Source organism: Scyliorhinus torazame, chromosome 4 (assembly GCF_047496885.1).
Source record: "Scyliorhinus torazame isolate Kashiwa2021f chromosome 4, sScyTor2.1, whole genome shotgun sequence".
Classification (NCBI taxonomy): domain Eukaryota; kingdom Metazoa; phylum Chordata; class Chondrichthyes; order Carcharhiniformes; family Scyliorhinidae; genus Scyliorhinus; species Scyliorhinus torazame.
This window is the reverse complement of record NC_092710.1, coordinates 101,798,313-101,821,622: the sequence shown is the minus strand read 5'-3', so window position 1 is coordinate 101,821,622 and position 23,310 is coordinate 101,798,313. Positions and strand designations below refer to the sequence as shown.

General features: G+C 45.9%; 1 protein-coding gene across 5 annotated transcripts in view; it reads right to left on the bottom strand.

The window, feature by feature from the left end:
- smap1 (small ArfGAP 1) overlaps positions 1-23,310 on the bottom strand; it is a 357,663-nt gene that overhangs the window by 226,241 nt on the left and 108,112 nt on the right. For all 5 annotated transcript variants that reach the window (XM_072498384.1, XM_072498386.1, XM_072498387.1 and 2 more), the window contains one exon: positions 22,149-22,229. In XM_072498384.1, the coding sequence (XP_072354485.1) occupies positions 22,149-22,229 (81 nt within the window). The remainder of the gene's footprint in view (positions 1-22,148; positions 22,230-23,310) is intronic.

Sequence of the window (23,310 nt, the reverse complement as noted above, 5' to 3'; positions counted from 1 at the left end):
GAATTGATCTTAGCATGTAGAATGGGATCTGTCAGCTTTGCTAGCTCTGGCTTTGAGGAAAGGAAAAGGGTGATCAGGGAAAAGAGATATGTTGATGAACTTCAGGTGAAGGGAGAAGCAATAGAGGATTGGGGATTGGAAGGTGGGGCTTTGTAACAGTGAAAATGGATGCTCTCACCAAGCTGTGAGGAGTCAATTAGCTCTCGGTTGGGGGTTGATGGAAGGGGGCAAAATGTGATCATGTACCAAAGAACATCTGCAAAGCCACAAGAAGAGAAAGGAAATTAAGCCTGCCGGCCACGTGGAGGGAAGTAGGTGATTAGGATTGGGTTTGTGAAACCGGAGGGAAAGATGGGAGTTACAGACTGGGGAGTTTGGAGTGTGGTGGTAACATGGTGGCACAGTGGTTAGCACTGCTGTCTCACAGCACCAGGGACCGGAGTTCAATTCCGACCTCGGATGACTGGCCGTGTGGAGTTTGCGCATCATCCCGTGTCTATGTGGGTTTCCTCCTGCAGTCCAAAGGTGTGCAGGTTAGGGGGATTGGCCATCCTAAAATTGCCCCTTAGTGTCCAAAGATTAGGTGGGTTATGGGGATAAGGTATGCATTGGGCTTAGGTAGGGTGCTCTTTCGGAGGGTCGGTGCAGACTCGATGGGCCAAATGGCCCCCTTCTGCATTGTAGAGATTCTATAATTTTATGGTGAAGAGAGCAGGAGCTTAAAATAAACAAGTGAGGTGTTTGGGTCTTCAATTTATAAAAAACACTGGTTTGGACTGACAACTGGAACTATGACAGCATCTGTAATTTTCAAAGTGAAGTACAGCAGGACTGCCACAGTACACTGGCAGTCTTCTAGGTGGCTACCATTGCTTACATAACAGCCACTGCACTCCAAAGAAAATTCATTATGTGGCACACTTAAAACAAGTATCCTCATCAGGTGTTAAGTATCATTTTTTAACTGGGAAGCTGAAAATACAGCTCAGATTCCCTGAAATTTGAACTAAAAAGAGGAACCATTTTTGTCGCTTCTGTTGCAAGATGAGCAGTCAGGAGAGCCAAGGAAACAATTAAGCAGTACTTGAAAATATATCAACAGGATGATAGCTAATCACCTAATCCTCCCTCAGGTTATACAAGATCTATCCAAAACAGCCAATAATTAAGTATTTGTGTGCATCAAAATGTTATTACACTCTAATCTTTCTTCCTCCAAAATACAAAATCTCTCCGAGAAACCATGGACATAAGTAATCATCAACAATACAAAACATTGGAAATCTCAGTGAATCAAATCTTTTCTTTAAAAAAAAGGATTAAGCAACCAACAGAAAATTAAATATTGAAAATCCTCATCGTTATTCCAAGGCTACAGCACAATAAAACCAAACTGCACAATTTCTTCAGTTTTATCCACTTTCTTCATTTGTCACTGAGAAATGTGCATATAAATTCCATTTCCAAGAAGAAAAGAACTGCAGCAGTCTGCACTCCTGTCCGAGGCCTGGGGTTCGAATTGAAAAATTTATCTGGACTGGCGCCTGGAATTCTATCGAGTTGACAAATAAAGAATGAAATGAAAATCGCTCATTGTCACAAGTAGGCTTCAAATGAAGTTACTGTGAAAAGCCCCTAGTTGCCACATTCCGGCGCCTGTTCAGGGAGACTGGTACGGGAATTGAACCGTGCTGCTGGCCTGCCTTGGTCTGCTTTAAAAGCCAGCTATTTAGCCCAGTGTGCTAAACCAGCCCCTGGTGAGGCGTGGGTATGTGAGGCAAAATTAATTATTTGACCTTGATTTGACTGCTTTTGTGAAGAGAATTCACTGGGGTTATACAGGACAGCTAGACAGAAAATAAGACAAGAGCTTCTATTGGAAAAGTATGTGAAATGTGCGTATGGCAACTGCAGTTTGAGGCCAGGTGCTGTGACACAGCCAGAAAACACACAGTTTCTGCCTAAACTAATGATGATTCATATTTTTATCTTGCTAAGGGGGTTTATGTTGGCACCAGGGTTCATAAAGCACGTTGACCCTCACCCGGAGTACTGCAGTTGTGTTGTGAGCCAGCTATCTAGCCACAAAAGAGTGACTACTTAGCATCAAAACTTCACAGGATCATATGTCCTTGAAGAAGGCCATTTAGTCAATCGTGCCTTTAATCGTTCTTTGAGAGTACTATCCAAATAGACCCACAGCCTGCCCTGTTAATTTCTTTACATTGAAGCATTTAACCAATTTTCTTTCACACGTTGCCATTGAATCTGCTTCCATAACCCTTTCAGGCAGTTCATAATTCAGTGTAAAAACAATATTCCCTCATGATGCTTCTGGTCCTTTTACCAATCACCTTTAATTCAGTAAAATAAAGTGTAATTTTCACCATTGTTTTTCCTCGATAAACTACTTAGATTAAACTATTCTCCAAGTTACTCGCCATCACCTTAAATAATCTTGAAGCTATTCAATCTCCATTTATGAGGAGGATTCGGATTTGATAATGGTTTTGTGGCACAGAATTATAGAATTATTTAGTTTGTGAAGACTTTGGGCGGAAATCTCCCAAACCCTCGCCAGGGTATTTAATGGCAAGGTGGAAGAAGAGTGCATGAGGGCCAGAAATCAGTTTCATGCCAGCCTGAATTTACAGCGGGATCCTCTGTTGGTGCCTGTCATGGCGGGTCGGAAAACCTGCTAGAGGATAGCATGGACCTCATGTGCGTTCCGTTAATAGGATGCAGATGAAGGCCCAACTACCATGCCAGATTCTCCAGAAAAACACGCCGACGTGAAACACGTTTGTACAACACAGACTGCTTGCTATCCAAGCACACCCCACCACCAAATACAGCGTGAAACACCCGGGTGCATAATGAGGCTGGGGTTGGAAGATTTGGCCCGTTTGCTCGCCGGCTGCGGCAGCGAGTAACACTCAGTTTCTTGCATTCGTCACGGGGCTTAATCTCAAAATAGGAGAATTTCACCTTTTGTCTTCTAGAATCACTACAGTGCAGAAGGACACCAGTCAACCCTCCAAAAGAGCACCCCAACCAGGCTCCCACCCTCTCCCTGCAACCCTACTTAACCCGCACACCCCTGTATACTAAGGGGCAATTTAGCATGGCCAATCCACCTAACCTTCACATCTTTGGACTGTGGGAGGAAACCGGAGCACCCGGAGGAAATCTACGTCACACGGGAAGAATGTGCAAAGTCTACACAGACAAGGCCGGAATTGAACCCAGGTCCCTGACGCTGTGATGCAGCAGTGCAAACCACTGTGCCACCATGCCACACAACTCCTTTAAGTATTTTAAATTAATTGCCCTATCACCTTGCTAGCCTAAAAAAACAAAAATAATAACCTGACAGCTCATCATAAGTGTTCTATGAAGTCACCTTAACCTTCTTGGTTCAGTGAAGAGTCTTGACTTCTCATCTCACTCGATGACTGTAACCCTTTCCTTCCCTGGAATGTTCTATCAAATTGGTGTTGCATCATTTTCATTGTTTTATATCGTTACAGACAGAGATATAGACTGAACCCTCCAAAGCCCTTTCCCTCGTCCCTGTAATCAGTGTAGTTAATTTTGCTACAGTCGATATGCATTCCCAAACCCCCATTAGTACACAGTCAATATAAAAATCACCAGCAGCAGACGTTCATGGATTTAAACAAGGGGTATTATTGATTCACACACTCACCCATGGTGGCACAGTGGTTAGCATCCTGCCTCACAGCGCCAGGGACCTATGTTTGATTCCAACCTTGGGTGACTGTGTGGATTTTCCACATTTTCCCCATGTCTGGATGGGTTTCTTCCGGAAACCAAAGATGTGCAGGCTATGTGGATTGGCCATGCTAAAATTGCCCACAGTGTCCAAAAAATTAGGTGGGGTTACAGGGATATGGCGAGGGCGTGGACCTAGGTAGGGTGTGTTTTGAACGGTCGGTGCAGACTTGATGGGCAAATGGCTTCCTTCTGCACTGTCGGGATTTTACGATTCTAAAATAGTAAACTCCTACAAATTTTAACACCAAACAGAATTGTTCGTAGCTCACATATCATTGAGAGTTTACTTCCGACTCTGGAATAGAATTTCAGATGAATTGCGATGAAACCTGGATTAACTGCAGGGTTCCTTAGGAGTAAAAGCTGTTCACCAGGTGGTGTAAACAGGTCCTGATGGCTGCTGTAACTGGAGGTCCAACTTCTTACAGAATTAGCAACTGAGAACTGTGCGAAACAGGTTGGAGGAGGCTTTTAAAGTAACTTAAGCCTTGCATGTTTTGACACGGTAAGATGACACAGCCTCATCCTACAGCTGTAATGATTTTGCTGGTGCTCCTGCAGACTACCCAGTCAGTTTTTGGATAAAAGGATTTTAAAATCAGAGGGCAGTTTTGATCTCATGATAAATGGCCATTGATACATATTGGAATTGTAACAAATTATGGTCTTTCAAGGCGAAGGAGTTTCAGTCTCAGAATCACAGAATAATGCGGTGCAGAAGAGGCCCTTCAGCCCATTGAGGCTGCACCAATACATGAAAAACACCCGACCTGCCGACCTAATCCCATTTGCCAACACCAATCAAATGGTGAAAAATTACTGATATACAATAAAAGTTAGATAGTGATCTTTAGAACTTCATTGTGGATACTCAGTCTCAATACTGACGGGGCGGCACAGCAACACAGTGGTTAGCACAGTGGCTTCACAGCTCCAGGGTCCCAGGTTCGATTCCTGGCTTGGGTCACTGTCTGTGCGGAGTCTGCCCGTTCTCCCCGTGTCTGCGTGGCTTTCCTCCCACAGTCCAAAGATGTGCAGGTTAGCTGGATTGGCCATGCTGAATTGCCCGTAGGTTGGGTGGGGTTACTGGGTTGCGGGAATAGGGTAGCGGTGTGGGCTTGAGTAGGGTGCTCTTTCCAAGAGCTGGTGCAGACTCGATGAGCCATATGGCCTCCTTCTGCACTGTAAATTTTATGATTCTATAATATCCCTCCTTTGTTACATGACAGTCTGTGTTTTCCAGTAACCTCGACAACAGCCTGTACGAAATTCTAGTGTGTGCTGTTTCAGCATATCCATTGTTTCTTCAATTCTCAAATTACTTACGTTGTAATATAAAAGTAGCCCATTGCAGTGCAATGAATTCTAATTTTTACTGCTTCCTGCCATTCAACCACTTCTCTGTCCATGTGACCACATTCCTCTTCATGTGCCCTTCATCTTTGCTATTAGGTGTTTTGTGGTACATCAAATAATTTTTGAAAATATGTATTAATCCATATTCACAGTCCTTTATCTTGAGAGACCGTCAATTTCGGTTTCCCCACTTGCTTAGAAATGTTATCAACAACTCCGCTCTCGGTTCTACCAGCAAGATCACCTAGTCAGCTTTGGCTTTTATTATTCACTAATTTAAATTCATGGCCTCTAGTCCAACTTGTCTAATTTGCCTTGCAGTAATATCCTGTGTATACCTTATCTTTCAATGCATTTTGTAAAGTTAAATGAAGTCCACATTTACTCATCTCTCCATAAATTTAAGCGTTTGTTTCCTTGTAAATCCCTTGTACTTGGAATCATTCATGCTGCTCATCTCTGCAGCTATGCCCCTCAAAACATGAGGCTGGTCTCTGAATTGTGGTGACATTTGACCAGATTTTGCTGTTTTATCACCATTTCCTTCAACTATTTTGGTAATGTGAATCAACATTCTATTAGCTTTACTGATTGTTACTCTGAGAGTAGATGTACGAGGCAAGTTTTTTTTACACAGAGGGTAGTGGGTGCCTGGAACCCGCTACCGGAGGAGATGGTGGAAGCAGGGGCGATAGTGACATTTAAGGGGCATCTTGACAAATACATGAATAGGATGGGAATAGAGGGATACGGACCCAGGAAGTGTAGAAGATTGTAGTTTAGTCGGGCAGCATGGTCGGCACGGGCTTGGAGGGCCGAAGGGCCTGTTCCTGTGCTGTACATTTCTTTGTTCTTTGTTGTTCTTTGTTCATAGCATGTACAACTCACAAGTTACTGTGCACAGTTTTGGTCTCCTTACTTAAGAAAGGATGTACTGGCAAGTTGAGAGGATTAGTTTATGAGAGACTGAGTAGATTGGGACCATACGCATTGGAATTTAGAAGAATGAGGGGGGATCTGATAGAAACACTAAATTATGAAGGGAATAGATAGGATAGAAGCAGGGAGATTGTTTCCACTGGCGGGTGAAACTAGAATTGGGAGGCATAGCCTCAAACTAAGAAGGCGCAAATTTAGGACTGAGTTGAGGAGGAACCTTTGGGAGATCACTTTGGAGATAGTGACCACAATTCGGTGACTTTCACTATAGCAATGGAGAGTGATAGGAACACACGGCAGGACAAGGTTTATAACTGGGAGAAGGGTAATTATGATGCGATTAGGCAAGAATTGGGGAGCATAAGATGGAAACAGGAATTGTCAGAAATAGGCACAATTGAGATTTGGAACTTGTTCAAGGAGCAAATACTGCATGTCCTTGATATGTATGTCCCTGTCAGGCAGGGAGGAAATGGTCGAGCGAGGGAATCATGGTTTACAAAAGAGGTTGAATGTCTTGTCAAGAGGGAGAAGGGAACTTATGTAAGGATGAGAAAACAAGGTTTACCCAGAGAGTAGTGGGGGCATGGAATGCACTGCCTGTGGAAGCAGTTGAGTCGGAAACATTAGGGACCTTCAAGCAGCTATTGGATAGGTACATGGATTACGGTAGAATGATATAGTGTAGGTTAAGTTGTTCTTAAGGGCAGCACGGTAGCATTGTGGATAGCACAATTGCTTCACAGCTCCAGGGTCCCAGGTTCGATTCCGGCTTGGGTCACTGTCTGTGCGGAGTCTGCACGTCCTCCCCGTGTGTGCATGGGTTTCCTCCGGGTGCTCCGGTTTCCTCCCACAGTCCAAAGATGTGCAGGTTAGGTGGATTGGCCATGATAAATTGCCCTTAGTGTCCAAAATTGCCCTTGGTGTTGGGTGGAGGTGTTGACCTTGGGTAGGGTGCTCTTTCCAGGAGCCGGTGCACTCAATGGGCCGAATGGCCTCCTTCTGCACTGTAAATTCTATGATAATCATGATTAATCTAGGACAAAGGTTCGGCACAACATCGTGGGCCGAAGGGCCTGTTATGTGCTGTATTTTTCTATGTTCTATGTTCTATGACAGGGATAGATGGAGTGGACGTTCAACTATTTTTTCCTCGGGTGGATGTAGCTGTTACAAGGGGGCATAACTATAAGGTTCATGGTGGAAGAAATTCGGAGGGATGTCAGAGGTAGGTTCTTTAGTCAGAGAGTGGTTGGGGCGTGGAACGCACTCCCAGCTATGGTAGTGGAGTCAGACACTTTAGGAACTTTCAAGTGGTTATTGGATAGGCATATGGAGTGCACTAGAACGATTAGGAGTAGGTTGATTTGATCTTAGTTTCAGACTAGTCTAGCACAACATCGTGGGCCGAAGGGCCTGTACTGTGCTGTACAATTCTATGAACCTCTTCACCCAAAGGGTCGTGAATCTGTGGAATTCTCCCTGCCCAGTGAAGCAGTTGAGGCTATCTTGTTAAATGTTTTTAAGGCAAAGGCAGATAGATTTTGGAACAGTAAAGGAATAAAAGGTTACGGTGAGCGGACGGTAAGTGGAGATAAGTCCACAAAATATACAGCAGAGAATAGGGTTTTGTCGCTAGAGCACAGACAATGAACAATATTTGTTCAGCAGGTATGAATTTTTAATGTTGTGAGACTCACTATCACACTGTAGAATCAATGGTGATTCACATTGGCTGAATGCGGACGGGTAAGTGGAGATGAGTCCACAAAAGATCAGCCATGATCCTATTGAATGGCGGAGCAGGCTCGAAGGGCCATTTGGCCTACTCCTGCTCCTAGTTCTCATGTTCGAAGTCCCTCTCAACTTCATCCTCAGCTATTTCTACACCATGTATGCAGTTGCAGTTTGTTCCTGGGCTATTTTTCCTTCCGATGCACAATACTGCAAAATTAGATTCAGTAAAAGTTACCATGGTTCTGTCCCCATGCAAATAGTGTGTGCAACTCTTTCTATAATTTGATTTCATGGCCCTTCATTTCATAGCACTTTGATGTCAATACGTACAGAATTGTGTCAACAATGTTAGTAGGCTGCATGCCAAGCTGCAATCTCTCCCCACAACCCTCCCTAGTGGCCAGTGTTTGCAACTGTGACAAAAGACTGAATAGAAAGAGTTGACATTGAACTTTATAATTATCAACACAAAACTACACAAAATTGTGATGAGGGATTAAAGACCAAAACTGCATTCAGGATTACTGACACAAAATATTCAATTCATTCATCTGAAATTCCCCTGCTATTTTAGTGTTAACCCATTTAAGAAAAAAAGTCAGGCTAACCTTTCAGGCAAGGTAACAGATAGGAATTTCCGATAAATGCAGCGTACAACAGAATCTCAACGCATAATTTCAAGAGTATTGACGGGTAAGGATCAGTGAAGCGAACTTTATTCATACCCTCTTCCCCTATCTTAAAGGATTGGTTTTAAAATTAGCAATCTTGACAGTGAGTAGCGGGCCTTCATTCGTCCCCGAGAACCTACTTTTTAAACCAGGTTTTTGGCCATCTGCCCGAATGTCCCCTTAAGTGGCTTGGGGTCAAATGTTATTTGATAAAACTCCTGTGGTGCACTTTGGGACATTTCTCTGGACACTATACAATGCAAGTTGTTGCTGTTTTGGAAAACTACGGAATCTAGCTTATTTAATATATTAGGATACCGGAAAAATAACGAGATGAAGCCAAAAGTGTATATATTTTACTCACCATATCAAAGGGCCATCCGTTTACTAAACAGCTTAGAATTAGAATTTCATGAAACATTACATTCAACAGATTTCCCCATGACAAGAAAAAAAATCTTTAAATCCACTATTCACTGACTCAACTGCAAAAATATTACTTTTCCCCTTGAATGAACATTCTGCCAATGTGAATCATTGATTCTACAGTGTGATAGTGAGTCTCACAACATTAAAAATTCATACCTGCTAAACAAATATAGCTCATTGTCTGAGCTCTAGCTACAAAACCTTATTCTCTGCTGTATATTTTGTACTAGTTGCCAAATATAAATCAGCAGTACTCTGCCTCATTCGCTTTATTGTTTCCTGCTATTTGGAACCAAAGATTTATTAAGTATCAAGACAAAATGCTCAAAAAAATGATATTTACTTGAATACACCATGCCTCTGAATTCGGCTATCCTTTTGAAGAATGTGATTGCCTGCAGCAATTTCATTTAAAATCACTTTTGCTGGCGCAATTTGTGATCTAACTTTGTAATTAAAAGAAAAACATGGTTCATTTTAATAATAGCTCCCGTCAAACAAAAGACCAGAACTAATTTATATGGCTCTGAGCTGCCAATTCAGAGGTGTTAAACATATAGGAGGTCAGGTTAGACTACGCATGAATAATCAATTTTAAAAGTCTTGGAACGTAATGTTGATGCATTGCGCAGTTAGTTTAAAAATAAAAAAAAAATTACATGTTTGAAATGACAAGGTCTCACTTTTGAATATCAACCTTTTGTAATTCAGTTTCATCCCCCTCCTCCTTGACAAGACGTTACTAACAAACCAAATTGTTTAGTCTCCCGCACATTTAAATAAAAATCCCAAGCCCCTTCTTAATTCTTTGACAGTTCAGAGATGGTGACAAGTCAACAAGGCATATTCTTCTGACACAGTGGAAGTGACAGGTGAGTGAACTGGCTGGTGGGGTCCCAATGACAAAAGGGGTTTTGGACAGGGCTGCTATTTTACTTTAACTTGGCTGTTCAGAAGCATAATTCAAGCTATCCATTTACCATCATTTGCACGGGAGACCAACGGCAAGCAAAGGGTAAAATACAGTGGCCTGGATTCGCTGCCGCCCGCCGCTGATAACAAGGTCCCTGATGTGACAAGAGAATCGAAAAATCGGTTTTGCCGCCCGATCGCAATGCTCTGACCCACCACTGGCTGGGGGATCAAGGTTAGTGCCCGCATGCCACCAGGAGGATGTAAATGAATACAAATGGATCTTAATGACACATTTGCATCCACTTAGCAGGCCCAGTACCCTATTTTCCAGTCCTCCGTGATCCTTAAGGGAGTTGCCCCCAAAGTCCTTCCGAAGGCTGCCCCCAGGATCCCCTGTAGACCCCCTTAATAGGGAACCCCCCAAATAAAGGGACCCCCCCCCCCCCACCACAGGGATCCCCTAACTAAAAGACTCCCCCACAGGGACTCCCTGACTAAAGGGACTCCCTGACTAAAGGCTCTCCCCTCCCTCCCTCCCTCCCTCCTCCCCCCCCGCCCCCCCCCCCCCCCCCCCCCCCCCCCCCCCCCCCCGCCGCGAAAGAAAAGAGACCCTTATTTGGAAACTAGAGATCAGTCCAGACAGAGGGCAGAATTAGAGGAGCACAGAGTTCTGGGGCTGAAGTAGATCAGAGACATAGGGAGGGGCCAGGCCATTGGAGGATTTGAAAGCAAGGATGAGAATTTTGAGAGGTTAGTTAGTCAAGAGCCAGCGTAGGACAACGGGCACATGAGTGTGGTTGAACTGAATTTGGTGTGAATTAGGACACAGGCTTCCGAGGTGTGAATGAACTCAAGTTTACAGAGGATAGAACATGGAGAGACTGGCCAGGAATTCAATAGAATAACCAAGCTTGCAGGCATCTATGAGCAACAGGTGGGCTGAGGTGAGATGAGGGGATTCAAGCAATTATACGGATGTGGGTGTAAGTGGTCTTACTGGTGGCATGATATATGGTTAGAAGCTCATCTCTGGGTCAAATACGTCATCCAGGTTACAAAGATATTCTCAGACAGCTGCCAGGGAATGAGGTTAAGTCAATGATTTAAGTCGATGATTTAAGAACAGAGTTTAGCAGCTGGAACCAAAGTCACTGGCTTTTATTTTCCCATTATTTAATTGGGAGAATATTCATATTTAACCAGTAACCAGTGGGGGGGAAGGGGGTGAAAGGAAATCAGGCATGATGACAGAAAAGCAGGATGCAGAAGAGATAGAAAAGTAGGAAGGGATAGACAAAATATGGACATAGAAGTGATGAGTTAGATTCAGAGCAACAGTCAAACACATGCACACGAGTGGACAGGGAAAACTTGAATTACATAGCCTTGGTTACATAGCAGTTACTCAGATACAAAAACAAAATCATGGAATTGCATTTTGAAGAGAAGACAACAGGAGGGAGTCCAGAGTTGAAGCGAGAGGCCCTGTGGTAGGATAAGGTTAAAGTTAGTAGGCTGGAGTCAACATGGGAGCACTGACGAACTGATGTCCAATTTTGCAGTAGGGAGCTCCTTAGGGAACTGATAGTCCAAGGTGCCATCATCACAATTGTGCAGTGTATTTTATTTTTAAAACAAGTACCGGAGGGGGCAGATAGGACTTGAACCCACTTGATCTTCCAATTTAGAAGGAGTGCTCCGAAAGCTTGTGATTTCAAACAAACCTGTTGGACTTTAACCTGGTGTTGTGAGACTTCTTACTGTAATCACTAATGGCAGAGCACATAGAAGATAAGCCAGAGTTATGACAAATTCTGAGAGATTTACTAATCAACATTGACTCTTAAACCAACAATTCGTATTTTATCATTTTTATCCTTCTGTTCAACTTCCACTATGTACTTGAGTTTTATTAATCTCTTGATGAGAGATAGATCACTTGGTTGCATTGTGTACCAAAATCAACCTCTCTAAATGTCAGCAAAACCAAGGAATTGACCATCGACTTCTGGAAGCGTATACGGCCCCCCCCCCCTCCACAACATTGGCTCCGAAGTGGAGATGGTCAATCACCATCACCTGGTCTGTCCTGGTCCACTCACGTTGATGCAAAAGTCAAGAAAGCCCAACAATGTCTCTACGGAAGCTAAAGAAATTTGGCATGCCTGCGTCGACTCTCACAAACTTCTACAGATGTGCCATAGAGAACATCCTATCCGGCTGCATCACAACTTGGTATGGAAACTGCTCGGCCCAAGATCGCAAGGAACTGCAGAGTGTGGTGAACTCAGCCCAAGCTTGCCACCCTCCAATTGATTCTGTCTGCACCTTCCGCTGCCTCAGGAAAGGAAACAGCATTGTCAGCGTCCCCTCACACCCAGGCATTGCCCTCTTCAAGACCCTTTTATCAGGCAGAAGATACAGAAGTCTGAAGACCCGCACATCCAGACATAGGAACTTGTTCCCCACAGCTACTAGACTCAAGGGCTCTACCGCGGACTGATCTGTTCCCTGCAAGAACACTATTCACGACGCCCTATCTGCTCTTGCGCATGTATTTGTTTTGTTTGGCCCTTGTTCCGCACTGTGACCAATCATTATTTGTCGATTATTCTTTTTGTCAGTGTACGTACTGTGTACGTTTCCTTGGCCGCAGAAAAATACTTTTCACTATACTTTGGTACATGTGACAATAAATCAATCAATTTCCAACTAACCTAACACAAGACTGAAGTGGCATGTACAATCCTGCCATTGGTAATTAAGCCTTTAGTCACTGAAACACACTCTGGAATTGCCTCAAATTCCTGTGCCTCTTCACATCCTTCACTTTAAGACCCTGCTTAAAACTTACCTTTTGTTAGGAGTTTCATCAGATCTCCAAACCTCTCCTTTGGTCAGGAACCCATTTCTCCCTTGTGCCAGTAAAAAGGCTACCTTGTCAACTTAAATTTGAGGTGAAATTGATAATTTCAAGATAAAGGTATCAAAGCACATGGAGAAAAGTAAAGTAGACTTGAGGTACAGATCAGACATAACCTAATTAAATGGCAGCACGAGATTGAGGTGTTGATAGGCTGGCTACTTTTCCTATGTTGTTAAAAAGAAATTAACAATTTTTACAGATTAGAAAACTCCACAACTTTGAGTACAACTATCGACCTGTACATTACATCCTGCAATTCTTTGTTGCAACTCACTCAGAGACCCAGGCAGTGAAGGATGGAACTGTAGTTCAGTCGCCACACACTTCAAAGCTTTAATTAGCAGAAACACACATTACTTCCAAACCACCACCGTTTCAGTCTGCTCTTGCGTCAGCACAGGTGAATCTCCAGTTAATACCCACAACTGAATGCAATTAAACACTCAATTAATACAATTAACAAGTTCTACACTGCAAATACATCTGCTTCCTTTTTGAACCACTAATTATTTTAATTCAATGTTCTTCTCTGGTTAACAAATTCTGCAATGCCAATAACCTGACAGAAAGTGAATTCTGCTTTACATCTCTCCCAATTTGTTCATTTAATTTATATTCCATCGTACTCAAAATAGGTCAACATAAAGTTAGTTAATATTTTTCCCCAAAACATCTGGGACTGAGCTAGATAGATTTTTGATCTGCAAGGGAATCAAAGGGACAGAAAAGTGCAGTTCAGCTCACAATCAGCCATGGCATGGCTAAATGCCACAGAAAGCTTGAGCAGTCAAATGGCCTACTCATGTTCCTATCTGTTATGTTTTTATGATCTGGAATGCACTGCCCGAGTGTGCAATGGAGGCAATTGAATTGTGGCTTCTAAAAGGGAATTGGATAATCACCGGAAGGTTTGCAGGATTTTCTTATAATCGTAGTCCACCCGTTTCATAGAGGATTTACTTGGGGAAAGGGTGAGGAATAGGACTAACCAATTAAATTGATTCCATGTCTGAGAGCTCGCACAGACACGACAGGCTGACTGACCTTCTGTGCTGTAACCAATCTATGATTCTGTATTTCAGTAAGCCTCTGAAAATAAGTGCAAAGAAGTGTAAAGTGAGTTTCAGTAATGTGGATCATCCTACTCGATGTCTTCAATTATTGTGTGTGTGGCACTTTGACGGGACTGCTTTGCAAAATTTTGTATTGGGGTCTAATGGGGCTTGGACCGCAGTATTTGTAATGTGGTCCCATCATAACTCCCCACACCAGCTCGCTGCCAAGCAGAGATGAGGAGAAATATTTTTTCTGAGGGTCGTTAGTCTGTGAAACTCCCTTCCACAGAAAGTAGTAGAAGCTGGGTCATTGATTTTATTCCAGGCCAAGTTCAACAGATATTTGATAGACAAGAGGTCAAAGTTATGCAGGACAGAGAGAAAAATGGAGTGGAGACCACACCAAATCAGCCACAATCTTATTGAACATATAGAACATAGAAAATACAGCACAGAACAGGCCCTTCGGCCCACGATGTTGTGCCGAACCTTTGTCCTAGATTAATCATAGATTATCATTGAATTTACAGTGCAGAAGGAGGCCATTCGGCCCTTTGAGTCTGCACCAGCTCTTGGAAAGAGCACCCTACCCAAACTCAACACCTCCACCCAACACCAAGGGCAATTTGGACATTAAGGGCAATTTATCATTGGCCAATTCACCTAACCTGCACATCTTTGGACTGTGGGAGGAAACCGGAGCACCCGGAGGAAACCCACGCAGACACGGGGAGGACGTGCAGACTCCGCACAGACAGTGACCCAAGCCGGAATCGAACCTGGGACCCTGGAGCTGTGAAGCAATTGTGCTATCCACAATGCTACCGTGCTGCCCTTAAGAACAAATAAATCTACACTATATCATTTTCCCGTAATCCATGTACCTATCCAACAGCTGCTTGAAGGTCCCTAATGTTTCCGACTCAACTACTTCCACAGGCAGTGCATTCCATGCCCCCACTACTCTCTGGGTAAAGAACCTACCTCTGATATCCCCCCTATATCTTCCACCTTTCACCTTAAATTTATGTCCCCTTGTAATGGTGTGTTCCACCTGGGGAAAAAGTCTCTGACTGTCTACTCTATCTATTCCCCTGATCATCTTATAAACCTCTATCAAGTCGCCCCTCATCCTTCTCCGCTCTAATGAGAAAAGGCCTAGCACCCTCAACCTTTCCTCGTAAGACCTACTCTCCATTCCAGGCAACATCCTGGTAAATCTTCTTTGCACCTTTTCCAGAGCTTCCACATCCTTCCTAAAATGAGGCGACCAGAACTGTACACAGTACTCCAAATGTGGCCTTACCAAAGTTTTGTACAGCTGCATCATCACCTCACGGCTCTTAAATTCAATCCCTCTGTTAATGAACGCGAGCACACCATAGGCCTTCTTCACAGCTCTATCCACTTGAGTGGCAACTTTCAAAGATGTATGAACATAGACCCCAAGGTCTCTCTGCTCCTCCACAATGCCAAGAACTCTACCGTTAACCCTGTATTCCGCATTCATATTTGTCCTTCCAAAATGGACAACCTCACACTTTTCAGGGTTAAACTCCATCTGCCACTTCTCAGCCCAGCTCTGCATCCTATCTATGTCTCTTTGCAGCCGACAACAGCCCTCCTTACTATCCACAACTCCACCAATCTTCGTATCGTCTGCAAATTTACTGACCCACCCTTCAACTCCCTCATCCAAGTCATTAATGAAAATCACAAACAGCAGAGGACCCAGAACTGATCCCTGCGGTACACCACTGGTAACGGGGATCCAGGCTGAATATTTGCCATCCACCACCACTCTCTGACTTCTATCGGTTAGCCAGTTCGTTATCCAACTGGCCAAATTTCCCACTATCCCATGCCTCCTTACTTTGTGCAGAAGCCTACCATGGGGAACTTTATCAAATGCCTTACTAAAATCCATGTACACTACATCCACTGCTTTACCTTCATCCACATGCTTGGTCACCTCCTCAAAGAATTCAATAAGATTTGTAAGGCAAGACCTACCCCTCACAAATCCGTGCTGACTATCCCGAATCAAGCAGTGTCTTTCCAGATGCTCAGAAATCCTATCCTTCAGTACCCTTTCCATTACTTTGCCTACCACCGAAGTAAGACTAACTGGCCTGTAATTCCCAGGGTTATCCCTAGTTCCTTTTTTGAACAGGGGCACGACATTCGCCACTCTCCAATCCCCTTGAATGGTGGAATAGGCTCCTGCTCCTAAGCACTGTGTTCCTGTGTACCAGTTATAGGTTGTTGGCGGAGGTGGATCCAGAACATAAGAGCACAAAGAAAATAAGTTCCGATTAGCTGACGGTGCACTACTGGACCCAAATGAAGGGGATGCCAGAGAGGATGTGATGAATAACGTTTTTATGCAGTGAGCGGTAACGATCTGGAACTCGCATCCGACAAGGGTGGTGGAAGCAGAGACAATGAATGATTTCAAAAGGAAATGTATGGGCTCTGGAGGGAAATAAACTTGCAGAGTTTGAAAAGGAACAGTGTGCAGGACTGTAGGCAGAAAGCAGCAGAATGGCATTAAGTAAATTGCTGTCTTAAAGCCGGTGCAGACACGAATGGCCTCCTTCTGCGCTGTATCAAATGTGAGGGATGGGGATAGTACAGGGCAATAGAACTGATTATGTTTCTCTACAGCAGACGTTCCCGAACTATGTGGGAACGATGTTCCCAACCCGATTCCGGCTTGGGCCACTGTCTGTGCGGAGTCTGCACATCCTCCCCATGTCTGCGTGGGTTTCCTCCGGGTGCTCCGGTTTCCTCCCACAGTCCAAAGATGTGCAGGTGAGGTAGATTGGCCATGATAAATTGCCCTTAGTGTCCAAAATTGCCCTTAGTGTTAGATGGGGTTACTGGGTTATGGGGATAGGGTGGAGGTGTGGGCTTAGGTAGGGTGCTCTTTCCAAGAGCCGGTGCAGACTCGATGGGCCGAATGGCCTCCTTCTGCATTGTAAATTCTACGATAATCTATGATGTGCCATGAAGGTTCCACAAGAGTGCCACAAAATAAGGTTTAAAATGATTACACATTAATGTAAATCAACTAAATCTAATCTTCGTCTTCAGCTCCGTGGTCGGAGTCTTGCAATGAACCTCAGGCCTCCCATGTGAGCGTCGGCCTGGAATGGGCTGCACACGTGTGGTTCAGTTTGTTTAATATTAGTAATTTGAACCGTGCATGTGCTGGCTGGGAATTGGCTGCACGTGCGCAGTACTGAATTGTTCTACATTGGTTAAGCCCATGGGCCAACATGGGCGCAGCCCTTTGCTTGCTGATGCATACACAGGAGATCTCAGGTTCTCTGGGAACTGGAGGTGCCGACCACGGTGTTGAAGACAAAAACCCCATGTGCATGCACAAAAAAACAAAAAGGGTACAAAAGACTGAGAGAAATGAGGCAGACAGAGCGAGATTAGCGACACATGGCTAGCACCGTTGTTTCACAGCGCCAGGGACCTGGGTTCAGTTCCCAGTTTGGGTCACTGTCTGTGCGCAGTCTGCACATTCTCCGCGTGTCTGCGTGGGTTTCCTCCGGGTTCTCCGGTTACCTCCCACGAGTCCTGAAAGACTTGTTTGTTTGATGCATTGGATATTCTGAATTTTTCCTCAGTGTACCCGAACAGGCGCAGTAGTGTGGCGTCTAGGAGATTTTCACAGTAAATGCATTGCAGTGTTAATGTAAACCTAATAACTAATAAAGATTAATTGATTTTTAAAAAGGAGAGACAACAGGGAGAAGAAAAAAAAATGTTCCCAGTAAGGGAAGAAGACAGAAGTAAGAAACAGGAACCAATAAAGGTAAAAGAAGAAACAGGCTCCAATATTGCATTTGACATGCAAGTTAAGAACATTGTAAACTTCTTAAACTAATGAAAATTGTATTAAATGGTGGCTTGATATGTTTTTAGGAGGCTTCATGGACATAAAAGGCTTTTACGAGGGGGGCAATTCAGTTACAGAAAATAGGAGGTGTGCCTCAAGATGTTTTATAGTATAAAATGTGCCATGACGCAAAAAAGGTTGGGAACCACTGCTCTACAGAGAGCCAGCAGGAGTTGATGGGCCAAATAGCCTCCTTCTGTGCTGTAATGGCAATTACGTCAATTATACTGGATCAATTAATATGTCCAAAACCAAGATCAATAGGTTTTTATTTGGTTAAATTATCAAGGACTAAAGAAGCAAGGCGGGTAAATGGAGTCAAAATGTAGCTCAGATATGATCTAACTGAACGGGAAAAAGTGTCTGATGGACTGAACAGTTTATTCCTGTTCCTACTTCCCAACTTGTTAACTTCATTGCTGTATGAAGAAGAGCCTGGACAACATACACCTACCAAGAACAAACATTCAATAGCTTCCCATCTCCAGCTTCTACAATGTATCCTTGGCATCATATGGAATGACAATGTCATAGAGATCTATAGCACAGAAAGGTTCCTTCGATCCATCGTATCTGTGCCGGTCAGAAACTACCACGTAACTATTCTAATCCCATTTTCCAGCACTTGTGATAAAATGGAGAGCATCCTGAATTTTAGACCCGATATAAGATTAGACACTAAGTTAAGAATTGGGCATTTTAAATTAAACCACAGCCAGTTCTAGGCCTCACTTGACCAAGTTGGAATACACTGAACGTAGTCAGACTGCCAAGACCTGCCCTGTAAATAACACATCAGATATTAGCCATCCCATTCAAATGGATCCAATGTAGCGGATTGCCCAGATAAAGCTAGAATTTCTGGCACCCAGTTACGACATATGGAATAAGGTTACGTGCGAACAATACACCTAGAGATGGACACCATGGGAGTGGGTTCCTGGTGTCCTGCAGAGTTGCAGTCAGCAACTCCATTGGGTATTGCGATCCCTGCCCCAAAGGCTCATTGGCTAAGGGCCAGAGAATTTTCTGGAAAGCACTAAGAGGAGTACAGAGATCGATCACCTAGGACCCGCCCCAGCAAAGATTCAACGAAGAGTAACAGAAAGATTTGCCGACAGTCTAGAGAAGGGAGGAAGCAGCGTGCGAGATCCACCTTCATGGATGAAGGTCCTGAGACAAGCGAGACTCAGAATTGGACCCGCCACTCGAATGAGTGGCACGGGTAGTAGGAAGAATCTTGGGATTGACTTCCGATGGTGACATGTGAGAGGGATGTCCAACATCTGGTAACTCCGGCCAAGATCTGATTTTTTAAAGTCTTTTTGCCCATTTATTAGGGAGATTTTCGCTAGAAAACATTATGGAATGGAACGACAGGTTCCCCGCACCAAATTCATGCCCAAAAGAAAGGGGAAAGGAACCAAGAAACCCGAAGTACATATTCCTTCGATGGACTCAGGAGCCTCGTGCAACTCCTCGACAGAAAAGATGGCGAAGGCAGAGTTGCCGTTTTTGGCGGCCCCAATAGTGATGGACATGCTCTCAAACATGCTGGCTAAGAAATTTACCATACATTTTGAGAGGCAGTGGAAGTTGGTCTCGGAGAGATTATTTAAGTCGATTGAGGAAGAACTGGGCCCGGTCCAGGTGGAGCTTGATAAAGCCGTTGAGACAGTGAAGAAACATGGTGAGATTCTGGAAGGTGTGGCGGAGGCCCCCCCCGGACAGGCCCATCGACCCAAATGGGCCGCCAATGCGATGATTGTTCTAACCCATAGAGCCTCCGGACAGTGCATCGTACATGGTGGAGCTTCTGGATGGATAACCCTTCCAGAAATTAGAGGGGGAGAGTAGGAAGGAGTTGGAGGCCTCGCTCGGCTCGGAGGAGGTGCTGCGTGCGGTTGGGTTGATGCAAACGAGTAAGGCTGCGGGCCAATGGATGTCCTGTTAAGTTTTAGAAAACAAATTCAGACCAGCTTGTGCCATTAATGGCAGATATGTTCAACAACACTTTAGCTTGAGGTTCCCTGCCTGCTGCACTTCCACAGGCTTCCATCTCCCTCATTAAAAAAAAAGATGTGGACCCCATGGAGTGCGGTTCTTACAGGCCCATTTTATTGCTGAATGTGAATGCCAAGGTATTGGCTAAGGTGCTGGCTCTGCATTTAGAGCCATGTGTCCCAGGTATAGTTACAGTGGACCAGAGAGGATTTGGGAAGGAGCAGCAACTGTCGGCTAATATACGGGAGGTTCCGAATGTTGACCTCTCCCCTTCTCTGGCCTGAGTCGGGGAGAATAATGTTAGTGTTAGCACGAAGCGATGAGCCCGCGATACTTCCCACTGAACAGGGGTGCCCTTCTTGAAACTACCTTTTTTGCAAGGCGTTAAAACCCCTGGTGATAGCACTGAGGTCTTTGGGGGATGGAGGGGGGTAAATTGGGACGGAGGGGAGCACAGTGTGTCTCTATATGCTGATGACTTGTTATTGTATGTCATGGATCATGTCTCCTCTGAGGACAAGATTATGAAGCTGCTGAGGATCTTTGGTTCCTTTTTGGGCTATAAGTTAAACCTGGAGATTGTGAATATTTTCCGGTTAATCCCCCAGGGAGGGGTGCAAACCTGGGCGTATTACCTTTTCGCCAGGCCAGAGGTAGCTTCTGGTATCTGGGTATCCAAGTGGCACACGATTGGCCTAGGCTTCACAAGTCAAACAAGTCTGTTGGGAAGGGGGAGGTCTGATTTGCAAAGTGGGGTAGCCTCCCATTGTTCCTGGCAGGTAGAGTCCAGATGATCAAGAAGAATATTCTGCCACGGTTCCTATTTTTGTATCAATGCCACCCTAATTTTCTCACTAAATCGCTCTTTGCGAGGGTGAACAAGCTAGTGAATTCTTTCATATGGGCGTGTAAGACACCAAGAATATACAGAGGGGTCAGCAGTCGGGGGGCTTGGCACTACCCAATTTCCTCCTGTTGGACAGCCAATGTGGTGTGGGGGTAGTATAGTGAGCTGGCTACCATACGGGGGGAGGATAGAAGCAAGTTCGTGTAAGGGGTCGAGCCTCTGAGCTCTAATGACAGTGTCACTCCCACTCTAACCAGTGAAGTATATCTCGAATCCAGTGGTGATTTCTACTTTGAAGATATGGAGGCAGTTCATACAACATTACAAGCTGGGTGCCATGTCATTATTGACTCTATATGCGGTAGCCATTTGTTTGCGCCATTGGGTTTGGATTTGACTTTTACGGTCTTGGAAGGGAAGGGGCTAGAGTGCTTTAGAGACCTGTTTATGGAGGGACGGTTTGCTAGCTGGGAGGAGTTTTCAATGAAACTCCAACTAGCAGGGGAACACCTGTTCTGATATTTTCAATTGCACGGCTTAGCTTGTCCTACGCTTGCCTTAGCACAGCAACGCTCCCTGTTGGAGGAAATCTTATGGTTGGTGAGGGCTGGGGGGGGGCAGGAGGCCAAATCACTGAGTGCCTTGAAGACAAAGATAGATAGGTTCTTGACTGAACAGGGGTTACAGGGAGATGGCAGGAGAATGGGGTGAGAAACGTATCAGTCATGATCAAATGGCGGAGCAGACCCGACGGACTGAATGGCCTAATTATGCTCCTGTATCTTACGGTCTTATCGACAAATGGGAAACTCTAGGTGACAGTAAATGCAAATGGCAATGCCAGCTGAAGACATGACTTCACACCATAGAACATAACATAGAACATACAGTGCAGTAGGAGGCCATTCGGCCCATCGAGTCTGCACCGACCCACTTAAGCCCTCACTTCCACCCTATCCCCGTAACCCAATAACCCTTCCTAACCTTTTTGGTCACTAAGGATAATTTATCATAGCCAATCCACCTAACCTGCACGTCTTTGGACTGTGGGGAGAAACCGGAGCACCCGGAGGAAACCCACGCAGACACGGGGAGAATGTGCAGACTTCGCACAGACAGTGACACAGCGGGGAATCGAACCTGGGACCCTGGCGCTGTGAAGCCACTTGTGCTGCCGTGCTGCCCATATGGCTTCAGAAGCTCCAAAGTACATATCAGCCCTACAAAAGCGACGTCCTGCACCACTGACAATGAGAAACTTGACACTTGTAGTTGACTTTGCCTTTCCAGATACAGCTCATCCAAAAAAGTACAGATAATCTCATTTGACCTCACCAGGGTTCAGAGGCTGCATTTCCATCATCCCCCAGATGGAAGGATTCCAAGCAACTTGTTCGTTAAATGTGCTTTCCAAGGAGGAGAATCCTAATTATCCTGAACTGATTACCTTTCGTGGCAGAGAATCATCTTGATTCACCGGCTGTCGACTTTCTCAATTTTAACTGACACAACATGTACACGCTAGAATCTTTGAAAATGGATCAATTATTCAACTTACCATTTTTAGTTTTTCTAAAGCAATGGGTTTCTCTTGCTCTTTTCCCCTCTTCTTTTCATCTTTCCGTTTGTCTTTTTCTCTCTAGAAATGTAACATTATACTGTTATAATCCATGTTAAAAAAAACAAGATAACACATGGTCCCTACTTGTTACCACCTGTGTAAAACAGTATTTAAAGGTATAGTATAAAGCTGGTAGGAGTTTCAATTGGACGGCGGGCGAGTGAGAGTGAGAGTGAGAATGAATGGGAGAGTGATAGGGGGAGACGCCGAAGGGGGAGGGGCAAGAAGGGAGAGCGGGAGAGCGAGGGGGGGCGGGGAGAGCGAGGGGGGGGCGGGGAGAGCGAGGGGGGGGCGGGGAGAGCGTGGGGGGGGCGGGGAGAGCGAGGGGGGGGCGGGGAGAGCGAGGGGGGGGCGGGGAGAGCGAGGGGGGCGGGGAGAGCGAGGGGGGCGGGGAGAGCGAGGGGGGCGGGGAGAGCGAGGGGGGCGGGGAGAGCGAGGGGGGCGGGGAGAGCGAGGGGGGCGGGGAGAGCGAGGGGGGCGGGGAGAGCGAGGGGGGCGGGGGAGAGCGAGGGGGGCGGGGAGAGCGAGGGGGGCGGGGAGAGCGAGGGGGGCGGGGAGAGCGAGGGGGGCGGGGAGAGCGAGGGGGGCGGGGAGAGCGAGGGGGGCGGGGAGAGCGAGGGGGGCGGGGAGAGCGAGGGGGGCGGGGAGAGCGAAGGGGGCGGGGAGAGCGAGGGGGGCGGGGAGAGCGAGGGTGGCGGGGAGAGCGAGGGGGGCGGGGAGAGCGAGGGTGGCGGGGAGAGCGAGGGGGGCGGGGAGAGCGAGGGGGCGGGGGAGAGCGAGGGGGGCGGGGAGAGCGAGGGGGGCGGGGAGAGCGAGGGGGGCGGGGAGAGCGAGGGGGGCGGGGAGAGCGAGGGGGGCGGGGAGAGCGAGGGGGCGGGGAGAGCGAGGGGGGCGGGGAGAGCGAGGGGGGCGGGGAGAGCGAGGGGGGCGGGGAGAGCGAGGGGGGCGGGGAGAGCGAGGGGGGCGGGGAGAGCGAGGGGGGCGGGGAGAGCGAGGGGGGGCGGGGAGAGCGAGGGGGCGGGGAGAGCGAGGGGGGCGGGGAGAGCGAGGGGGGCGGGGAGAGCGAGGGGGGCGGGGAGAGCGAGGGGGGCGGGGAGAG